The sequence below is a fragment of the Equus przewalskii genome, chromosome 15 (genome assembly GCF_037783145.1).
Source record: "Equus przewalskii isolate Varuska chromosome 15, EquPr2, whole genome shotgun sequence".
In the NCBI taxonomy this organism is placed as follows: Eukaryota; Metazoa; Chordata; class Mammalia; order Perissodactyla; family Equidae; genus Equus; species Equus przewalskii.
In genome coordinates, this window is record NC_091845.1 from 85,239,209 (window position 1) to 85,262,632 (window position 23,424).

Here is a 23,424-nt window from a genome sequence, read left to right on the forward strand (position 1 = left end):
TGGCGTGTGGTCCTAAACGTTCCACCCCGGCAGCAGTTTCTGTGGACTTTGGGTAGACAAAGCTTTTAAATCAAAAACAGGCAATAAGACTTTATTTATTTCTATTGCATTTTCAGTTTTCCTAGGCCAGGATGTCCAAAACATGTTAATAGAAATCCTTGTTGGATGTTATTTCTTTGTTGTTAAAAGTAACCTTCCAACCGCTTTAAGCTAAGTGTCCTTCCTAACAAGTGAGATAAAGACAGTGATTCTGTGCATGCTTGCAAAACTTCTTTGAAAAAGTTTTAGAACAAAATGGCCAGGTTTATTCATAGCTCCCAGCTTTTTTTTTTGAGGGGGAGGGGTTAAAAAATCTTTGCCTTCGATCATTTTCCTCAAGTGGGAAATAATACACAGATGCGACACTCTTATAGTCAAAATAATGTAACGTGTCTTGACATTTGGATGAGAGCTAGAAACCTCCCTCTTTATCTTGATCTCTGACTTCTTGCACACCTTTCAAATAATCCCAGAGGTCTTTCTCCTTTCCCCTGAAACCTTCTAGTTTTAGGGGTGTCCGTCTTCTGTTCCTGATAGAGTTTTCATTAACTGGCATGGTACAGGCCCATTGTAGAGGAGAGCTCCTTTGTGTGTTTGCTTGCTTGTTTTTTTAAAGCAACTCTTTGAAAATAGTGCCTGCAGCTCGCAGGGACTTTATTTTGCCTTCTTGTCATGGCATTGTGTTGCCTTCACAGACTTTAGTGGTTAAAGCAACTGAATCCTGGAAAAGCACGACAGCCAGCATAACCACCCCTTGCTCCTCAGGCGGTGTCCCTGTCTCACACAGGCTGACCCGTGTAGCATGTCTCTTCCAGTGGTGAACGCTCACCATGTGGCCCACTATGGCCTCTGGCTCGCATCTGCAGGCCCTAGAGGTCAATGGGCATCTTTCGATATTCGACGGCTTTCTACCAGTAGTTCATACCCTCCATGTTGGTTAGTACTTTCAACTCCCACGTAGTCAGCCTGACATCTTTCTTTTTTAGGTTTTCCTTTTTCATAAGCTTTTAGAGTGCAGTTTTTGGATATTTCCTGAAAGTGAATACTGGTGAGGAATCGATGTCCTTGCTTCAGGGGTGTAGTGATCTCGCATCTTTTAGGAGGGAGGTGAATTATGGTGCAGTGTATTAGCCATTGTTCTTCTCTCTTTATTAGGAGCTGCCTCTGGCCAAATCAGGTGTTCCTCAGGTAAGCCGCGACGTAAATTCTTTGAAAAGTTAAGGATGTTTTCTTTATGAAAGCATTGCATGTACCTTCAAGTATTCATTTCTTGGGCATTTCCAGAGTCCGTCCCCCCTCCCATCCTCGGCCTATCGTCTTCTTGAGAAGGTGAAAGCGCTTTCAGAGTTGGGGAAGAGATTATAGTCTCTGCCTGCTTGTCATGTAGAAAGTTCAAATGCTCTTCTTTACTTTCTGGTATTTATTTGGGAGATGGCTTAAGGCAGAAGACCTTCATTTTCCTGCAGAGATCCTGAGTCATCTTCCAGCTCTGATCTGGAGTTAAAATAGTTTCCTGCATGGGATGGATCAGGTTTCCGGACCTGGTTTTCTGTTACGATAAGGCGCCACGGCGCTCCAAGTATTAGCCACAGGGAGTCAACAATGGCCTGTAAAGGGCCCTTTAACTCCATCGCAGTCATCGCTGGAGCTGGGACTTCTGGCCCCTACAGATAGCCTTCTGGCTCCTGAGCAGCTCATGCGCCATGCTTGCTTCAGCTGACCTTGATTTCTGTGGTTCATGGGATTGCCTTTCTCCTCTGCTGCTGCTGAGTGAGCAGAAGAGGCTGGTACAGGGCAGCCCTTTTGCGCGTGGAAAACCATCACATGCTTGCTGTCTTAGTTTTCTTTTGGTACTTAGATGCAGCTCTAGCTTGATTTAGAAACCAAACAGCTCCTAGCGATTGCCTACGTTGATCTACAAGTTAAAGTCAGATGGTTTCTTTACTGAAGACGGAATCCATCACTGTGAGGAAGTCATGCTTCCGTCAGTAGAAACATATTTTCCTTCCTGAGTTGTCCCAAACTGTAGATTTGACTAAACGTTATCCATACGTGTCTTCTTCGTTAATCATGTAACTTTCTTCACATGTGTTCTGAATTCTAAAGTCCTTCATTTGAGTCAACCATTTGTCTTCGGTTCTGCCCAGAGGGGCAGTGAGCTGGAGATTTGCCTTGTGCCGTTAATGGGAGAACTGTGACTTGGTTTTGTTTGCTATTCCATTTCATCATTTCACATGTTCAAAATGTTTCTTTTCCGTCCTGTCAGTTGCTGTTCAGAAGAAATCCCTTAGGCGTCTCTAAGAGATACTGTGAGTTATGTTCCTTTGGAGATGCTAACTTTACTTTTTGCATTTGCCTATTTTTTGGGCCTTGATCTTGCAGTCTTTTGGTCCGTCTGAATGAGAGGCCACCTGACCTTGACAGCTAAGATTTATCTCCACGATATCATACGACATGTTCTAGTGAAGAGCAGCCGCTCAGGTCTTGAACTGAATGTATAAGCCTGTGCTGTTCTTGTGCCTGGATTAAAGCATAGTCAGTAAACCCCGAGCCTTGTGCTCCATGAAAGGTGTGCTTTGTGAGCTCAATTTTCAGGAATTTTCTTGCTAAGACACATCACTGTGGTCCACAGAGAGGACGCTTACAGCATGGCCTGTGTGACTCTCTTCTCCCTGTGGGTTGTGTCTGTCCAGGGTAGTTGCCTCTGTCACAGGGTCGTGTTCTGAGGTCAGCACCCAGGGCAGGAACTGTACGTGATCAAAGTCTATTGCAATGTGTGGACACTGCATCTCAGTGTCCAACCAGGCAGCTTTTCCGTCAGCATTGCAGCTGCTGGATGTTTCTTTGCTAAGAACCAGGTGAAATCACTCATTTTAAAGGACCATGTACAAAAATACTTGTCTTTTACTTCTAGGATTGTACTTTGTACCCATATGTAAATAGTCAAATAGTCAATTGTTATGTCTGATGGAAAAAATCCACTGCCTAAATGAGGGTTTGGCTAAGAGAACAACACCATGCTAAAGGAGTCAGTTAGCAGTTTTGAAGCCTTGACTGCCAACACAAAACAAGCAGGAGTGTGGGGCATAGAGACCAGGGCTCTAGATGTCCATGGCTATGGTGGCCAGGATTGTCTCAGGAGAGGGTCAACCCATGGCTTGCAAACACTGTGGCTGGCATGGAGAAATCTTTGGAACTGGCAACAAAATAAAAATTGTTCTAATTTTGATATGTGTAATTCTTTTGCTTTACCCTTCTAACCACTCGTGAGGTGGACAAGGTGGGTATTCTCACGTTCCTACATGAAGAGCCTGGGGTGAAGGACTTAACCACACAGGCTGGGCCAGGAGTGAGGCTCATCTGGTGTGGGGGCACCCGCCTCTCCTCTCTCTGCGCCCGTCCTGCTGCATCACAGCCAACATACTCTGTGTCCACTGTTTTGCTCTCTATTCATAGCTTGAATAGATTATATATAGATGAGTGGGCTATTCCTAGGATATTTATGAGGAATTCTAGAAGAGTGGATTAACTCTTTCAAACCATTCAGTGGTACATGGGATACTAATTTGCTAAATAGTACCTTTGTGGTCTGGAAGAAATAATTAACTGCCTCAAGTGCCTACTTTCAACCAGTGAATTAATTACCCAGCTATTTCTAGCTCAGTGTTTATTAGGCAGATTCACTGATCCATCATTTTAGCCTCTATTTTAAATTTTGGGCTAAAGGCACCTTTAGAAGCTTTCTGGAAATTGTTATTCTTATGAAATGTTGCAGTTGGAAAGCTTTTATACAAAAAGTGTTTTCTGATAAAATGTAGAGTGGGGACAGTTTTTCTCTTGATCTGTCCTCTCCAGTTTTGAGAGAAACTCCTCGGAGGACTGTCATGAAGTTGTTTCCCCTATTTTGTTGATACCATGAGTAGCTTTCAGCGTCTGAAAAACTGATAATAATTTGTTTTTATAAATAAGAAGGCACAACTGATGAAGTTGTGTTGCCAGTGTGCTAAACATAGTTTTGGTTCTTTTTTTCTTAATGAAAATTTACTTGAAATGTTTCTTTTTTGTTTTAACTGCATGTGCTGTTTGAAAACCCACTAAGGATGTACTTGCAAAACTTAGTCTCTTTCTCTTGCTTCCCCTTTCTTTAGGTTTGCCTAGCGATGAACGTAATGTGTGATTATTGTAAATATGTTACTTTTTAGGTTCCCATCCTTAGTAAAAAGGAAGATGTTTTTGCATATTTGGCTAAATACTCAGTGCCAATGGTTCGAGCAACGTGGCTGATCAAGATGACTTGTGCCTATTATTCTGCTATTTCTGAAGCTAAAATTAAGAAACGTCAGGCTACTGATCCCAATTTGGGTAAGTGAGACAGTACGATACATTTTACGTTTCATTATTGATTCTGCAAGTGATTGCTGCCTGCACCCTCTGTGCACCCCAGCGAGCCGTGTACTGAGAAGGTCCGTGTGAGGCCAGGAGCCACTCCCAGTGCTGAGCGGGGCGCCGGTCCTGTTCATCAGTCCCGGAATCCCGGTTCCATCAGCAGGTACTCCAACATATGTTGCATCAGGCTGCTTTTCACCACCACGGTCATTGGGATGCTGGTTCAAGCTGCCGTCAGCTCTCGGCAGATGCACTGCAGCCTCCTGACTGGGCTCTGCCCCCTGCAGTTGAGTCCGTCCCCAACAACACACCCCGTCATCGCTAAGCCTCAGTCAGACCCCATCGTGTCCCTGTTAAGAACTTTCCAGTAGTTTCTTGTTACAATGAGAATAAAGATCCAGGCTCCTTCCGGTGGCCGTCAAGGCCCTCCGTCATTTGCGCCCCCTTCCTGCTGTGTTGCGGCTACACAGCCCGCCCCTGTCCCTCGGCAGCCCCTCGTCCTCGCCCAGGCCTCCCACGTTCCCTCTCCCTAGTCCTGGGGGGCTCTTCTTGGGATATTTGCTGCCTCCTCTGCACCGGGCTTTGGCTCAAGTGTCACTTCCTTGGGGGGTTTCTCTGGCCACTCAGCTAAAGAGCACCCCCTCTCTTCTCCCCTCCCTCCCGGTTACATTTTTTTGTGTTGTTAATTTATTAACAGCACTTTTCACTGTCTGAAATTATCTTTAAAAATTTGTTCCCGCTGCACCCCCCGCCACACTCTCACACGCATGCACGCATGGGCCCGTGGTAGACACTACTGAATGAACTGAAGGGAAACCGTGTCAGTCTTGACTCTTTTGGTGACTAGATGTGACTCCTTGAGATGATGCTAAAAGATACCTTATAACAAGTTTGATGCCACATTAGGAATGTGTACAGAGAATGACACGTAAAGATGGCCATTTGGAAAGTAGGTTTACACACAGATCTTTATGAAATGGAAACATGCTTGTGCTATTGTAAGGGAGGCTGCAGAGGAGCAGGGGCGGGAGGTGCCCACATCCCCAGATGGCAGGGTCCTGGTGAGTGTATCCGGGCGGGAGGGTTGGGGGAGGCCCTGAGGAACAGGACAGTGCAGCCCTCTCGAGGAGCAGAAGACATAAATTCAAAACAAAACAAAACGAAAGTGTGGGCGAATTCTGTTGCTGCCGCCTTTGGGTCCAGCGTCATCCCATGTGTGTTAAAACAGAGAAGCAAAGATGAGCTGTACTTGAAAAAAGAGTTTTGTGTGTAGATACTGTGAAACATCTAGAAAAAAACTGGGAGGAAATAATGTAGAAGTTAACGATGGTTGCCCTTGAGCGTTGTTTTCACAGCAGTCTTTTCTTCACTCTGTACTTCTCTGAATTTAATTTTTTCATCAGTTCGTTATTTTATTGCAGGAAACAAAAAAATGCCCTATTTATTACTAAAGTAGTACATTCTCATCACAAAATGTTCAAATAGTGCCAAAGGTAGATACGTTACAATGCTCAAGTGTCTCTTCTCCTTTCTCTCCCATGTTTTCCTTCTTGAAGTTTCCTTGTATGTGTGTCTGTGTGTACACACATATATACTTAAATATACACACAGACACACAAACACATATATGCACTTCTTGTTATTTTTTATACGTGTTGATTGCATTTATTAGTACCTCTCCCCAGCGCTGGGTATGTCTGGTTGTCGACCAGCCCCCTCTGCTCTGACAACTAAGGGGCACCTGAAACCCAGCGTGTGGACATCATGTCTTGATTTCTCCCGGTCCCTAATCTTGCTCATCCTCAGACTTCTCCTTTGTAATGTTGTATGTGGCCACCTGATGGTTAAGGCTAAAAGCCATAGTGTCACTGTGGGCTTATCTTTTTCTCTCAAAACTCTACATTTGTGGGGGCCGGCCCCATGGCCGAGTGGTTGAGTTCACGCACTCGGCTTCAGTGGCCCAGGGTTTCATGGGTTCGGATCCTGGGCACGGACATGGCACTGCTCATCAGGTCATGCTGAGGCGGCGTCCCACATGCCACAACTAGAAGGACCCACAACTAAAAATTTGCAACTATGTACTGGGGGGCTTTGCAGAGAAGAAGAAGGAAAAAAAAAGCAAATTGGCAACAGATGTTAGCTTAGGGCCGATCTGTCCCCAGCAGTCCTGTCAGCTTCACTTCCAGCATCTGACAGCGGCTTCCTCCCGCCTCGGCTGCTACTCCGCCTGAGCCACCCCCACTGCCGCCTCCCCCATGCCATCACAGGGCCTCCAGCCCGACTTGTTTTTGTTCCTGCTCTGTGAATGACAACTTTCTACTTTGTAGCTAGCACGTAAGTCGTGCCGATGTCCTGTGCTCAGAACCCTCTCCTGTGCCCGCCTCATCCAGACGTGTCCTCAGCAACCCCCGTGGCCTGTGCTCACGTGGTGACCTCAGGGTCCCGACTGTGGGACGGCTCCTCCCCCTGCAGATGCCCACGTGGCCGCTCCCTCCCCCATGCCATCTTGGCTCCTATGGCATTGTTCAGGAGGAGTCTTCTCCGACCCCTGAGCCAAAACGTCCTCTCCCCTTGGCACCATCTCCTCGTCCTGCTGCATTTCTCTTCACCGCTCTCCCTACCACCTCACGTCACATTTCACATTCCCTTCCTGATCCCTGTCCCCACCCGCTCCCAACTCTAGCGTTTCTCCACGAAGAACTGTGTCAGATGTGTTCAGCGCTGGATCTCCTGCGACAGTTCCTGGCACCCAGAAGGTGCTCAGTAATTTTTAAGACGAAGAAATGAGTAATGAGGACTGACGCGTTTGTGTGTGTGTATATATATATTTTTAATTTGCTCCGTTCATAATCCTTGGAACTTCCCGCGCCTCGAGCCGTCGTGGAGAGGCGACTCCTCCACTCCTCAGATTCGCTTCACGTTTTTTTTGAACTTGTTCCTGTCAGCGCTTTCCCTGATGTTCAGTTTAATCTGATTTTAACTGTCACAAGAAGGCAGAAAAGGGTGATCATGCAGGAACGGTTCTGCCAGATGAAATGTAAAACAATTTTACGACAAATAAAAGTCTGATAGACCCTTGTCATTTGCCAAGAACATTTGGAGATGTTAGGAATCCCAGATATGAAGGTGTCGCCGGGACCATGTGATTTCCTCTACCCAGTGGAGGGAAGCCTAGCTCCAGTTTCTAGCTGAAGAATGTTGCTGGATTCGTTACTTTTCCCATCAATTTCCTTACTGGGTGTAGCCAGTTGGTTTGGGGGGCATTATTTGCTACTCCCTTCAAAGCTAGCATTTCTGTTATTTGGACACCCACAACGGATCGTGGATTAGGTTCACCCACTAGCTGTGTTTTCTTTCATTAGCCACATAGCACACAAGATTCTGTCTTTTGACTCAGTTTACTTACAGAGCATTACAGGTCTTGGGTCTTGATGATTATTCATGTGTTTTAAAAAGTGTGACTGTTAGATCCATGAAGGTCAAGAGCCTGCTATACAGTTTTTCTTGGTGGAGGATAAAAGCTTTACCTAAACAGTGCTTAAGGCTAAAAATGAAATATTGGAAAAATGCATGAATTTTGGGAGTTGACCTCTAACCTCTCAGGTCTAGCATCTTGGAGAGAGCTCTGGGTGTGGCTCGTCCCAGCGCTGGCACTAAGGGGCTGGGTGATCCAAAGAGGAGTCCTCGTCTCTCTGGACGTCAGTCTCCTCAGCCTCGATCCGCTCCACAGTCCATGTTGCCTCAACTGTCGTGTCCTTTTAGTCTTTTTAAATCTGGAATAGTGCTTCAGCCTTTCTTTTTCTTGACCTTGGTATTTTTGGAGACAGACTGGTCATTTTGTAGAATGCCCCTTGAGTCGCATTTGTCTGCTTCCTCGTGCTTGGATTCTGGGCGTGCCCCTTTGGTAGGAGCACCGTGTAAGCTGTGCTGTGAGCGTCTCAGGACGTGGGGTCACATCGTCCCAGGACTGCTGGCGATGACTTTATCTTTTGGGTAAGGTAGTGCCCACTGGATTTCCCCACTGCAAAGTGACTATTTTACCCTTTGTAATTAAGAGGTAATTTAACTATGTAAATATCCAATTCCTCTTTCTAAATTCTTCTATGTGTTTTTTAAAATGCAGATGTAGTGTACTATTTATACTGTATGAAAAGAGCATGTGGTTTCCAATATCTGATCTTGGTTGACCTTCACCCTGGTGCACCTGGTATCTCTCACTCTCTGCTTTGTCTCCAGCACCTTCTTCAGCTTCTTTAAGCAAATTATACAGTGCATTTGGAAGCATTTGGCTGTGTAGACACAGCCATAATGTAGCAAGTTTCACACTCCAAGCAAGCTCTACAGCCAAGCAAGTACACACATATATGTGTGTTGAATTGGATTCCATTGCATACACTTCAGAAGATTAACTTGCAGTAATAGGTTCTGTGTTCTGGCTTTGATAGTGAAAAGAATCGTTCATCGCGTTTGGGGCAAGATTGACTATCGAGTGTCACCCTTTTCTGGCGTTGATTTTATGACTTCTGTTGTCTTGATGATTGTTCTTAGGGTCTGTAAAGTGTTTTCAGTTGAAATGGCCTTTATTCCTTTGTAATAGAAACATATGTTTTATTTTCAGTTCCCACATTCAGCGTTGGAACAGAGCTATAAAGCACTGCTGTTTGATTTTATTGAAGAGAGTTTTTCCCAAAGTTAAGCGGGCTGCCAGCAACAAGGGAGCAGGCTGGTTGTGTAAATTCTTTAAACATAGCAACACAGGGGTCCTCCCCATCATTGTGCAGAGAGTTACGGATCTGAAATGTAGATTAAGTAGGTGGCTGCCCTGGGAGCTGGCAGCAGGCAGAGACACCCAGTACGGTGTGTACCCCAAAGAGAGGGGCGCAAGAGTGGCCTTGGGTTGGTGAGTGAGGTGTCACATATAATTCCAAGGGGGACAAAGAAATATTTGACTTGAATAAATCCTAACATCAGGGCCGAAATTTTAAAATAGAGGTGAATTAGAGAAGCTTGGAGGAAGAGGTTATAATTCTTAGTCCTTATGAGACCTAAAAAATAAAAGAAGGGGGCCTGGCCTGGTGGTGCAGCAGTAAGTTCACACATTCTGCTTCAGTGGCCCGGGATTCACTGGTTCAGATCCCGGGTGCAGACATATCACCACTTGTCAAGCCATGCTGTGGCAGGCGTCCCACATATAAAGTAGAGGAAGATGGGCACGGATGTTAGCTCAGGGCCAGTCTTCCTCAGTAAAAAGAGGAGGATTGGCAGCAGATGTTAGCTCAGGGCTAATCTTCCTCAAAAAAAATAAATAAATAAAAGAAGGGGTTATAGGTGGCCATGCTGTTTAGAAAATGCCATCAAATAGGTGAGTGTTGTAGACTCAAGGGAAAGAGTGCCAGACATAACAATACATATTATTTGGGTTCAGGTGTTTTTTAGAGTCAAATGAGTTTTGTTCTTAAGAATGTTCAGCTGTCTTAAATGTTTTGAGCTCACCAGAGAAAAGCATTTAAAATGGGCTAGCTAATACTTAAAAAAGTAAAACTTGCACAGAATTATATAATCAAGGAAAGTCTTCAAACAGATTGGGGAATATGACTCTGTAGTAAACCACGCAGAACTTTGTACATTTCTTTGTAGGAATTTGCCCTGTGAGGAGTCTTACTGTTGCTGAGACACCTGACCATAACTACAGTATTTGCTGCCATGCCTGCTGTCTGTGTGACAGTTAGCATCTCTCGAGCGATTCGGGACTGCCCTTGCTCTGGTGAGCGGGAACGTGGTGTTGCCCACATTCCTGCATTGAATCGGCTCCTGACGCGGCTGTGAAAATGGCCTCGGTTACCTGGGGGAGCTTCTCAGTCTTGGGGATCCCTCAGCCCTCTGCTGTTGGGCCCTGAGGCCCTGGGTCTACTGGGATTGCTGTGGGGGGCTGTGACACTGTGTCCCCCATCTCAGGGAATGTTGGCTAGGTTCTGTGTGTAGTCTGCCCATGTGCTGATCTGTTATTCAGGCACTCTGTGAGAGGGATGCATTATTCCCATTTCACAGGTGAGGACACTGGTGTGCGGATTGTGCACAAAGCGCTCAGCGTACCTGTCTAAACCAGGCTCGGAAGCCTGTGCTGGACACTGTGCTGGTCAGTGGGGACAGAGGGAGGGAGAAAGCAGCCACCGCCCTCCAGGTGTTCACAGTATGGGGGCGGAGGGGCAAATATCCAAACAATGCAAATACTCGAGAAGGATGGAAGAGCGAAGAGTGAAATGAGTACCATGCAGAGGGAGCCCTGAGGAAGCTGGGGAGCCCCGGGAGGTCTACAGAGGGAGCCACGTTCGAGTGCAGTTTTGAAGGAAGAGGCATTTCCCAGGAGGGCAGAGCTGGGGCTGTTGTGTGGGGAGGGCATTTCCAGCAGAAGGCTGGGGTCTGCAGAGAAATGGGGTCACTGGATGGTTTGACCTGTCGTGGAACTGCCTGGACTTTTCTCATCTGGTGCCTCAGTTGCAGGGGGCAGTGACGAGAGGCCGTGAGGAGGCTTGTTGCTCGAGTGGACCCGTGAGTCCGTCGGGAGGATGATGGGGGCTGTGGACGGGCTGCTGGTTACTTACTGTTGTTAGAACGCTGCCCTCAGTTTCTCGTCTGGAGAACGGGCATAATTGACAGGACCTTCTAAGGATGCAATAAGTCAATACTTCTAAAGTGTTTAGGACAGTGCCTGGCACACAGTACATGGCCAGTAAATGTAGTCGATGAATAATGTGTGAGACTTGCTGCTAGGACTCCTGTTATTAGTAACCGGTATTTATTAATCATTTTGTGCGCTGTGCTGGGAACCTTACAGACATATTTGTAATCATTCTAACAAGCTTGCAGCGTAGGTTTTATTATTCCTCTCAAGTGAAGTAACTTGCTGGCCCAGATGGAGCTGGACTCACGGGAGTTGTTTGTGCTTTCCTGCCGCTGTGACGTGGGTGCTGGGGGGTGTGCATGTTATGGGTCTGGGCCCTGGAAGCAGGAAGCGTGGCCGAGGAGAAAGGGGCCGGCAGGGAGCAGGCTGCAGGACTTGGGGGCCGTGGGCAGCCTCGGAGGAGAAAGAACTCTTGTTCTCAGGCGTGCCACGGGAGCAGGCGGGGCAGAGCAAAGCCTGGGGTAGAACTGAGAGAAGGATGAAGCTGCTGGCAAGATGAGCAGCTCTAATTCTGGCCAGGAGTTGTGGGGCACTCAATGTGGTGGAAAGAGACAAGACCTATCGTGGCCAGGAGGTCTGTTCTGGAGGAAGAGATAGATGAGGAGAAGCTTAAAATGCTTCGTGGTTGACCTGCCCAGGGGACTGCTCTGTTCCCCCCCTGTCGTTTCCTCGGCTCCCCTGAGGTTTTGTTGGGTTGGGGGTTTTCGCTGGATGAGAGCCCTTTCCCGGTTGACTGTACTCTTGGAACCACTATCCTTATCACCCAGAAAATACAAAGAAGAAACAGCTGCCCTTCTTGCACAGCGGGTAATTAATTTGTGACATATTCACTGAGCCATTTGGGCTGCAAAAATAAACCCTGCTAAACACAAAATTGACAGTCTGGTTTCTTATCTAAGCCAAGCAGCTTACTTCCAGTTTGGGTCCTTGAAGAGATCGCATACTAACTTTTTTGATTCAAGGGACAAGCTTTTAGTTTCCAGTCAAGATTGCCTCCACATTGTCACATGTTCCTTGTTATCTCATTTGTCATAAATGTGCTATCTGCCTGCTTACTATGAAAATAACCCTGAAGATTGGGCTTAAGTGCTTGTATAAGCATAACTGAAACTCATGCTTTACTTAGGCATGAAAAATAGGTTTTAATCAGTGAGGTAACCCTGGCTATCTGGTAAAAACCATTCTCCAGGAGAAGGAATGGGGCCTGTGGGGTGAGACTTTGGCGCCTGCACCTGTGCCGTTCCTCAATGATCTTTCACCTGAAGGTTTTAGCATCCATTGATGAACCAAGCCGAAAACGATCATTTCATTGGGAATGGCTGGATGTTGGTATTCCTCTGTGAAAATAGGCTTTCTCTCATTAACTGTGATAAATCATAATTCTTTCTAAAAAAAAAGGCAGAGGAAATGCTAAATTCTTTTCCTTTGATTCTCAATTTTCAGAGTAAGAATTGTTGTAATTGCACATTTAGTGATGATAAATGAGCTTCTCTATTTTTTAAAAAAAAGTTCTCTTTGGTCATTGTTATGGGCTCATGGATTTTTATTCATTCAGTATTTTACAACCAGTTATACTCATTGTACATCTTAGTGTTCGGGTTGTTCCAAAGTTGGCCAGTGGAAGACGTTTCAAGCTCCTTCATATCCTTTTGACATGACACTATTTGTCTTAGAGTACCTCCTTGCTTTTCGGCACAGAAAGATGTCCCAGGCTCATCTTGTACTTTTTCTGCCTCAGATCTGCAATCAGCCATTTCTCTAAGAACCTGATTCTTTCTAGTGGGGAAGCAAGACCTGGATGCTGAAGGTGCTTCTTGCTGCTAGCACGTCACGGCCTCCAGGCCCTGTCATTGCGTGGATGGAGACGTGTATCTGAGTGTGTGCACACATGTGTAGTACATGCATATGGGAGTTTATATTCGTATTTCCAATTTATCTCTAATATTTCCACTTACATTAAAGATATTTTTATTAATTTCTTTGATTTTATCTAATTTCTATTATATGAACAATCAAATGATTCCTGGTAGCAAGAATGTGACTACTTATTTGTTTTATCCTACTACAAACATATGTTAGCTTCAGAATTAAAATCTGCTATATGTCGGGAAGACAGGAAGATGGGAAATATGTAAGTAATGTCTTGGTGGGAGGTGAAAGAGAGCTGAATATTCTGTTATCTTCCATACTGGGAAGTCAGTAGATAATACTTAAAATCAAGAAATAGGACAATAAGTATGTTATTTAGAGATAAAGAGGTAAACGCAACAAACACAATGGATGAAAGAGTTGAAAGTATTGCTTTTGGAGAATGGGAAGTGAGGGTTTGTGGGCAGTGGGCTGCTGTTTTGACAATAAGTTGGGTGGAACCATTGGACTCTAGACATGGGCGAGTGTGACTTTGATGTAAACAGAAGTTAGCTGAGCCTAATCTCAGGCCAAAATTATTTCTATTTCTGTTGTTGATACCGTTTTTGGAAAATACCTTGCTGTAAAAATGTGCGTTATGAAAAAGATTTGAAGGAAATTCAGGGAATGCATTACAGTTTTAGTTATTCTCAGATAATATTACAAGAGCTTACTTTTCATTAAACCAAGTACTTCCTTCTTGGAACCGTAACAAAAATTGGAAGACTTTTAATGTTTTTCCAGGTGTGTAGCTGTTCAGTTAATTGAATATGTAAAATTTCCTTATTTACAGAGACTTGAAAAAAATTTTGGCAAAGAACGTGTAAAATTTATCATCTTAACCATTTTGCTCGTACAGTACACTGGTGTTAACTGTGTGCAGCTTGTTGTGTAACAGATCACCAGAACTCTTGCAAAACTGAAACTCTGTCCTTATTGAAAAAGCCTTTTTTTCCTTCTCCCTGCACCCTTGCATTTACTTGCATTGTACTTTCCTGATTTGCAGAAACTTTTAAAAGTTCTATAGTCAGGTTTAATATACTGCGGTGTAACTCTGTATTCCCCATTGCTGCCCTCTGGAAACATATTTCAGCTTTTCCCCAAGTCAAAGTGTTATAGCCTGTTCCATGTTGGAATGCTGATGTGTGGTAGTGGTGGTGGTGGGGGGGGTGTGTGCATGTGTGTGTGTTTATGATCAGTTAAATTTTCGATGAAATCAAAGATAATGTCTGCTCATGATTGCTTTTGAATTTCTTAGAGAAATGCATCCAAAGAACTTACAATATTTCACTTGAATAAGGAGTGATTTAGTTAAAAAAAAGGTTAAGATTCTATGCATTGGGGTAGGTGCTGTTAAGAATTTTAGCCAATGGGGGCTGTGCTGCCTCCCTTTAAGGGGCTACCATTTTTTGTGGAAACAAGATGCAACACCTAAAACAGAGAAATAGTCAGTACATAATTTCCTGTCATCATATAGGAAACTATGGGAGACTGGAAAAATTAGGGAAGGTTTTCTGAAGGAGTGAAATATGAGCTGGGCCTTAAAGAAATCTAGCCTTTAAGTAAAAATTGGGAAATTTTGTTTTGTTTTGGCTTTTTTGGCATCTGAGAAAGTATTTATTGTTCTGAATTAATTACCTTCCTCCCTGGCAAACTGAGATCGAATGAGTCAGGTTGACAGTTGTGTTACGCATCCTGTGTTTACTGCCATCCTTTCTTCTGGTCTTGTTGGTTTGGATGAGTTACCTAGTCTTGAATTTCCTAAGAAACCATCGCCACTCAGCAGTTTCTCTGTTTTCTAGTCAGTTTTTTTTATGTGAGGAAGATGGTCCCTGAGCTAACATCTGTGCCAGTCTTCCTCTATTTTGTATATGGGATGCCTCCACAGCATGGCTTGATGAGCAGTGTGTAGGTCAGCGCCCAGGACCCGAACCTGTGAACCCCAGGCTGCTGAAGTGGAGCATGCGAATATAACCACTCCGCCACTGGGCCAGCCCCACTAGTCACTTTTATTGTTGACTCCTGCTTGAATTAGTTAATCATCTTATATGATAAAGTGTTAATCAGAATCCCAATTTAATTAATATTATGGTTTTTTACCCTTCGTGGCTGTTGGTACGTACATGTACGTCTACACTGGGAACATAGTATACAGCAGGATGTCTGTTAGAAATTTCTGTCGTCTGCAGACTGGTTTTACGTATTGTGATTTGGGCCAGTCCTCACGAGCTCCCTCTGGGGTAGCTGGGTACCTCCAGTTTACAGGTTAGGTGAGAGGATCCATGGAACGTGGGGGAACTGGGGATTCCGTCCTGGGCCCTGTTAGCTTTGCAAAACTTCCAAGCTGCTCATCTCAAGTGAGGGCCGACCATGAGGCTGGGATGGGGGAGTGCTGTTGGGGTGAGGTGTGGGGGTGCTTCGAAAAGCCTAGTGTTTATGAGTTTTCATTTGTTGTGCATCTTGCCGACCTATTGTTTAAAACATGAACAGGAGAAATCTTAGGAAAAGACAGCTTCTTGTGTGACTTAAAATTTTTTTTAATAGGTAATACATATCCATGGTCCACAAGACAAAATATTCAAAAGGAGTTGTGGAGTCTCCCTTCACTGTCCTTCCTGTCTCGTCTCCCAGACACTCATTACCTACTTCAGAAGGACTCCTTATACCAGTTTCTTGTGCATCTTCTGAAGCACATTTTTATGTATATTTTGATCTTTCTTTAAGAAAGTTGGTGCTTTCTCCGTACTGTGCCTATAGGGGCCTTGTTCTTTTAAAGGGATCTAAGCGACTAACTTTTTAATGACTTATAAAAGCTGGATCTTTTCTTCTGCGGTTGCCACTGGAATGTTAATTCCATGATGAATAGAAAGCTTTTTTTTTTTAATTAAAAAAGACATACTTTAAGTTTCAGAATCATTTTCAGACAAAGTGTGTATAATCTTCCAAATGAAATCCCTGGAATAAAGTGGCTCTAGAGGCTGTTTCAACTCACTGTTACTTTGGAGGCAAGGACCACATGGAACATGTGACAGGATAGAAAATGCATTGAGTTGAGTCAATAAATTATCAGTGGGAGCGTCTTTGTGGAGTGACACAGCTAAAGTGAATAGGTTTAATTAAATGAATCTGCCACGCATCAGTGTTTAGTCTCCAGAACAGTTAAACTGGTGGGTTCTGGAGGAGAGGGTACCGGGGTGGGTCTGCTGGGTGTGCATGATGTGTAAGCATGTTTGTGTTTCAGAGCTTTTTGGTCTGCAGTCACTTGACGTGGTTATCTGGCAGTATGACCTCTCTAGTGTTGGGGTCCTATGGAACGACGCTTACCTCCCGAAAGCTTGTTCCGAAGAGCAGACAGCACAGCAGCTGCATCTAGGAGCTGGGAGTCAACGCGGAGCTGCTTTCACTGCAGAACCTTTGCTCTGACACCGCTGATGGTGGAATCAAAAGCCAATGCAAAGTACAGTGAATGTGCAGTTTAGTTTTGCTCCGCACATGACCGGGTCTTTCTCCCCCTTCCTCTGTGGCAGAAGCTGGAGGAGGAGGCGGGTGCTGAAGGAGCTGGGAGCCTCCAGTGGGGCTGGCAGTGTGTGTCTTCCATGGCTGCTGCCCCTCTACTTTTCCATCTCCCACCCAAACGCCCAGGGACTTCCCTTCACCCTTCCCTCTGCACAGGGTAGCCAAGCTCTGGGCTCCTGTCAGGTGCATTGTCTTGCTATGGTTTCCTCTCCTGGGGCAGTAAGCCTGTGGCCTGGCCTCATATGTGGGAGGCTGTGGGGACCTGTCCTAAGGGGTTAATTAAATGCACCAGTTTAATATTAGTAAAAATAATGTCCCTGTTATTCCGTGGTAGGAACACCTCACCATGGCCAAGGCCGTGGCTCGTCCAGGTACACAGAGATTTGAGGAACTTGCCACATGATACTTAGAACAGTCATTTCAAACAGCTACCCTGAGCCCCTGGCACGAGTCCGGCCTGTTGTGGCGGATGTTGCCCGTACCCCTCTCTCTGTTGGAAGGAAACCCCTGAAGCTCTACTTGGGCCGAGAAGCTGGTGCTGTGACTGATGTCAGAATAAGGAATTCTTGTTCGAGGGCTAAAATGGGATTCTGTGGTCTCCAGGAGCCTTGGCTTCAGAGGCCTGTGTGGGGTTGATAGGGTGAAAGGACACCTGGGAAAAATCCCTAAATGCACCGGTCAGCATGGTCTGCATGAGAGTGGAGACAGGAACTGGAGACTGGCCGGCAGAGAGAGGAGCTGAGCAGGGCATCCGGGCTGTCCCCTCAGGCCTCAGATGCTGCGTGGCACCTGGAGGAGGAGGGGGCGGTTTGCAGTGTCCTGGCCGCCTCGGACCATCTCTCGTGCCCCTACCAGCCTCCTCATCCCCTCTTCCTCCTCTTCTCCCCTGCCTGACAGCTGGCCACCATCTCCTCGGTTGGCCACTTTGGTCTCTTTTTACCCTGAAGTCCTCACACGACGGCACAGTTATTTGTACGTTGCGGTGTACTGACCGGCCCTTGTCGTTTCAGCATGTCTCTCCCTCCTCAGCTCCATCGGTCACTCCGTGGGCAGATGCCTGCTGCTCACAGGCACTGGGCACACTCTCCCCTTCCCTGAACTTCATGGGGGACAGACTGTCACTGTCCCTTAGGTACCTGTTCACGCCCCCCCCCCCCGCCCCCACGACAACACCTGTATAGACTCAGCTGCAGCAGCAAGTTCCCGCCTGTCCACTGCCTTGGCCAGCAAGATCCTTCTTTCCCCTGTGGTCGCTTCCTGCCCGTTGGGACTCCTGGCCGCTGCCTGTGGATCACATCAGTCTGCTTTCTCCGGGGCACGCGTCAGAGTTCTGAGCGTGTCATAGCTCCCTTCATTCTCCAAAGAGCCCTACTGGCCGAGTACACCAATCAGCCTGTTCTACAGACAAGGGACCGAGGCACCCAGAGGCTCAGGGACTTGCCCAGGACCCCAGAGCAGCAAGTGGTTGCAGCCGGGGCTCCAGAAGCCATGCTGTTCCTTCCATCGAGCGAGGTGACATGTGCTGAGGGCTCAGAAGAGGGCTGGGGCCCCGGGAGGGGATGGCCAATGTTCTTACGCTGCAGAGTATACCTGCTGAGCCTGGACTGTGTGTGCTGGGTCCTTCTGTTGCCATAGCATGGTCTTTGAGGCTTTGAACCCACATGTAGTGAGGGTCCCCCCAGCCACGTCCTCACCCTGACCCTTCTGACCACAGTGTCAGACCCATGTGTCCACCTGCTCCTGGATGCGTTTCCCCAGGAACGTCTCTGACACCTCACGTTTAAGTATTCAAAACACAACTCAGAACTGGGAAGGCTGAATGAGATGGGGGATCGTGCCCCTGTCGGTGTCCGGGCTGTCATGTTGTGCTGTCGTTTCCAGATGCTAACATTTGGGAGAAGGAGGTAAAGAGTACGTGGCCTTTCTCTGCAGCATTTCTTACAACTGCCTGTGAATCCACAGTGATCTCAAATAAAAGCTTTAATGAAATCAAACCGACCAGCTGAGCTCAGCCGCTGTGCCCTTGGTCTGCTCCGGTCTCCGTTGATGGCCCGTGATGCTTGGCCCCACTGAGGAGCCTGGAGCCGCCTGCCCCTCCTTCCTCCTTCTCCCCAGTACCTGGTTGGTCACTCTTCTGTCTGCGTCTCTTTTGTCCCCTCCTCCGTCACCTGCCCCTGGACCCTGCAGCCCCACAGCTTCCTGGGAGAGTCTTAATTTACATATATGATCTTGTCAATCCTTTGCTTACAATCCTTCAGTGGCTTTTAAGCATTTGTGGTGGAAGACCAGACCCCGTAGCTGGTCACTGCCCGGCCAGAGTCCTCTGCACTGCTGGCTGTAAATGCAGATTTCGGGACCTGCTCCAGACTCGGGAATCTCTGGAGTGGGAGCTAAATCTGTGTTTAACTGGTGCCCTCTGGTGGTCATGTTGTGCACTAGCATTTGAGGAGCCCTGGCCCGGGCCACCTGCCTGGCCTCACGGTGACTCTTTCTCCCTCTGCCTTCCTGCTGTCTGCATCCGGGATGTTCCATGCTACTGTTTCTGTCTGTGGAGCTCCTGTGTCCCTTCCCTCGAGACTGGGCCGAAACGTCCCCTTGCTTCCTCTCCTCCGCCCATGGCAGGCACATCAGAGCTCTTCCCTCGTTGCCGTGGATTCTGCGTCCCTGTGTGTCCCCTGCCTCGGGGACGGGTCCCCACAGGTAGGGACTGCCTTCTCCTCACCTTCCAGCCCCAGACCCGGGACAGCTTTGCCCACAGTAGGCATTTAATGTTTGCTGCTAAATACTCGTGATTTTTATTTTCGTTCGAGTTGTCACCCTGATCCCCAAGTTACAGTGCTTGGTGTCCTTGCTCAGTGAGTGAAAGTGGAGAGAAACGGCCAGTTAAACATAACGAAGTAACATTATTCATCCAGACAAAAACGGATACTCGGTATCTGCTACTAAACACCCGTGTTCTACGGGTCATTCTGCGTTAGAGAAGTTTTTTGATGCATAGACCATGTTTCCGTAATTTATTACACCATAGTATTTGCCCCAGTACCAGCAGCCTGCCCCACCCCCAGGTTTGCCTGCTCTCCAGCTGAGGGCCTGATCTCATTGGCTGACCTTTAGCCGAGCGCAGCATTCCCAGCCTGGCTCTGTGGTCCCCTCACCCTGAGACAGCCGTTCTCTGGGCCGCCCTGTGTCTGGCTGCCCATCAGCATGCTGGTTCTCCCTTTTGACCCTAAGTGAACGAGGTGAATAGGACACGTCGGGTTTTCTGTGAAGCATTTTGTGGGATACGATTGATTAACTTTTGGAAGGCTTTTATATGGAGATTTCAAACATAAACAAATACAGAAGAATATACTAAAGTCCCTGCTACCGTCCCCCAGGTTTACCAGGGACTCATGGCCACTTGAGTTTCTACCCTTTGTCCTCCCTGCCCCCCCGACCCGCTCCAAGTCATATTTCACAGTGGGTGCCTTTTATCAGTGTGAATAGGCTTTTGCTTCATGAAATGCAGATGATTTCTTATTGGTAGTAAAGTATTTCAAGAAAACATTAAAAAAATCTAACCGCTTTATTGAGATGTAATTCACAGGCTTTACAGTTCATCTAAAGTGTACAGTTTACTGGTTTTTAGTGTGTTCAGAGAGTTGCAAAACCATCACTACATTTTAGAACATTTTTATCACCCTTAAAAGAAATCTTGCTCCTGTTAGCTGTCATTCCCGTCTCCTCTCCATTTCCCTCAGCTCTAGGCAATCTAAATAGCCCTATAGATTTGCCTGCTCTGGACATTTCATGTAAATGGAGTCATAAATACGTGGTCCCTTGAAACTGGCTTCTTTCAGTTAGAATAAGGTTTTCAAGGTTCGTCCGTGTTGTAGTTCATTCGTGTATCAGCAGTTTATCCCTCTGATGGCCGAATGCTGTTCCACTGTATGCATGTAACACGTTTTGTTTATCCATTTGTCAGTTGATGGGCATTTGGGTTGCTTTCACTTTTTGCCTGTTGTGAATCATGCTGCTACAAACATTTGTTTACAGATCTTGTGTGGACGTGTGTTTTCGTTTCTCTTGGGTATGAAGTTAGTTGTGGAATTGTGGGTTATATGGTAACTCTGTGTCTAACTTTACTGTTTTCCACATGATGGCGACATCATTATACATTCTCACAAGTGGTGCGTGAGGGGTCTCATTTCTCCACGTCCTCCCAACGCTTGTTATCATCTGTCTTTGTGTTTATACCTGTCCTGGGGTACCTCATTGTGGTTTTGGTCTCATTCCCTGGTGGCTAATGATGTTGAGCATCTTTGTACGTGTATGTGCCTATTGGCCATTTGTTTATCTTTGGAGAAATGCCTATTCAGATTCTTTGCTCATCTTTGAAAAGGGTTTTTGTCTTTTTCTTATTAAGCTGTAATAGTTCATTATGTATTCTAGATCCAAGCCCCTTATCAGATATATGATTTGCAAATATTTTCTCCCAGTTTGTGGGTTGTCTTTTCACTTTGTTGACGGTATCCTTTGATCTAGAAAGCATTTCAACAACAGAAAACACGAGGAAAATGGTGGAAAATCCTTCATTCGTGCTTGTTGAGTGTTCAGAAATGGAGTGTGCAGCATCTTGCGTGGACTGATCTTTTTTTCTCCTTTTGATCTGCACCAAAGTCATGTTGGTTAAATCCTCGATATCCTGCAGTTTCCAGAAGCGGGTTCCCACTGTTCGTTCCCTCTGTGGAGAGGCAAGAACTTTTGTGTGGTGTAGCCTCAGGAAGAACTTTCGAGGCTGTAGGTTTCTCCGTCGAGGAGCGGTCTTCCTCAAAGTGCTGTGTCGAGTGGATCACTGTAAAGATGACGCCTCAGTCTCTGGGCTTGGTGGGAGGGAGCCTTTAAAAAACAGTCGCTGTTGCGTTTATTTTGCATCGTGGGTTCCTATGGCTGCGATCAAAGGGAAGAATGCAGGAAAATGAGCCTTCGCAAAACTGAAATACTGGAAGTTTTTTAGAAAGAATTTACATTTCAGTATTTGCACGAGCCTTTTGTAGCACGTTGATTAGCAGGTGCTCCTAGTTGTGTCGGTTATAATACAGACAGAGTGTAGTAGAGAGAGAATTTGGGTTTTTCCTTATCTTGGTGTTTGAAACCTTCTAGGTATGCAGTGATGAGTTTAAACTAGAAAGCGAAGATGTTTGCATGCAGATTTGAGAGGCAGAATAATTGGGGAGGAAGTTGATTCAGTAGTTATTTTGGGAGGACTTTATAGTGAATTGATTCAAGTCAGTATAGTACCTGATGTTGACCTTGCAAGACGTGGTTTTATGGGGGTGAAAGAGGTGGAGGAAATCAGTTAGAGAAGAGAGATATCCCTGCCAGGTGGTGGGTGGTGTCCAGAGACTAGAGAAGGCTGCATGTTGGGTGTGCTATTTAAATTGGGCCCAGAAAAATGCCCACACGTGCATGCAGGTGAGCTCAGAAGGTGTCGTAGATAGAGCTGGCATCATAGGCATGAGAGTCAGAGAGAAAGCAACTTGAGCTGGCAGAGTGGTTAAGGTATTTCGTATTTGAAGTGATTTTAATTCCTAGCTAAGGAGTTTGCCCTTAATTCATTAAGGATTGCAGATCCATTGAAGGTTTCTGACCCTGGAAGCTGACATTGATTGGGTCCATAAATACTCACCCAGAGTATTATATTGGGATCTGACAGCTCAGCGGATGCAGAGGGCAGGTCTGACGTCAGTGACAGCAGGTGCTGTCCTTGGACGGTCAAATCTAACCTTTAGTTTCCTTTCTAAGAACTTTTCATCCCAATAATGATAGCTACCACTTATTGATCAGTTCCTGCGTTGTGTGCACAGTGCTGAGTGACATCCTCACAGTAACTCTGACGTATACATGTTATTGATCCCTGTCGTAGAGACGATACGTGTTTCATGTGCTAGAGTGGGCATCTTACACTGGTTTGTGTACTTGTGGTGTAGCTGTGTGACCTTAGTGTGAAGCACGTGACCTCTGATCCCCAATCTGTTTTGGGGTTAGGCATTAACAAGGAATGGTGGCTGTAGGATTCTAGGATGCTAAGACAGCATTGTCATAAGGACCAGTCATTTCAGGCCTGACCTCTGGCACCACTCTCAGTACCATTTGTGTTCATAAACTTTCTAATAATCTGGCTTCATGGACCTGAAGTTCTACTGGACATCAGCCAACTGCAGAGGCAGCCACGTCCTCTGAGCTGCTGGGTTTAGAGCTGTCCTCTCTTAGGGTGGCCTCCGCCATCACTTTCTGCATCTTTCCTACCTTTGAGCACCACCCCCCACCCCCAACCCTCTGCACCTCCCTGCATCTTCTCTCTGGCCTTTATCTGTTTCTGTTTTCTTTTTATCACCTGGACCTGGGCCCAGGACCCCACCCCAGACCGGTTCAATCAGAATCCAGTGGGTGGGGCCCAAGGCACTGGCATTGGGGAAAAGACCCCCCTTGTGATTGTATTTGCACCCAGGGCTCAGAACCCCTGCTGCCCCCATTGCTCCCTGTTTTAAGTAATAAGCCTAACTCCGCATGAGAGGTGTCAGTGAATCCTAATAATTTTAAGGAGTACAGTCCTAGTGGCCATTTGTTATTTTCTGTTTTCAATTTTTAATGAAAATTTTGTGTGCGTCCTAGTTTCTTACACTCTAGTCTGTCTTTTGTCCCAGCCCTCTGAATCTGTCTGATTGATATAACTTAATGTCGATTAAACACAGTTCAAGTTAAAGTACACTAAGAGACCTGTGGTTAAATTCCAAGAGTTCAGATTGTGAAATGGTGTATTCAGCAAGTTTTTTTAAAGATATGCATATGTTCATGGAAACATTCAAGCACACTTAAAGGAAGAAGAAAAGACAAAGATGAAAACATGTAAT

At 46.1% G+C, this 23,424-nt stretch overlaps 1 protein-coding gene across 30 annotated transcripts in view; it reads left to right on the top strand.

Annotated features, from left to right (window-relative positions):
• Positions 1 to 23,424, top strand: part of MED12L (mediator complex subunit 12L) — a 315,757-nt gene that overhangs the window by 41,311 nt on the left and 251,022 nt on the right. For 18 of the 30 annotated variants that reach the window (XR_011527250.1, XR_011527251.1, XR_011527253.1 and 15 more), the window contains exon 5: positions 4,242 to 4,401. Coding sequence is in view for 24 of the 30 variants with exons in the window: in XM_070576345.1 (XP_070432446.1) it covers positions 4,242 to 4,401 (160 nt within the window). In the remaining 6 variants the exon portion in view is untranslated. Of the gene's footprint in view, positions 1 to 1,194; positions 1,228 to 4,241; positions 4,402 to 23,424 lie in introns of all 30 variants that reach the window. The other 12 variants (XR_011527248.1, XR_011527249.1, XR_011527252.1 and 9 more) reach the window with 1 other exon arrangement.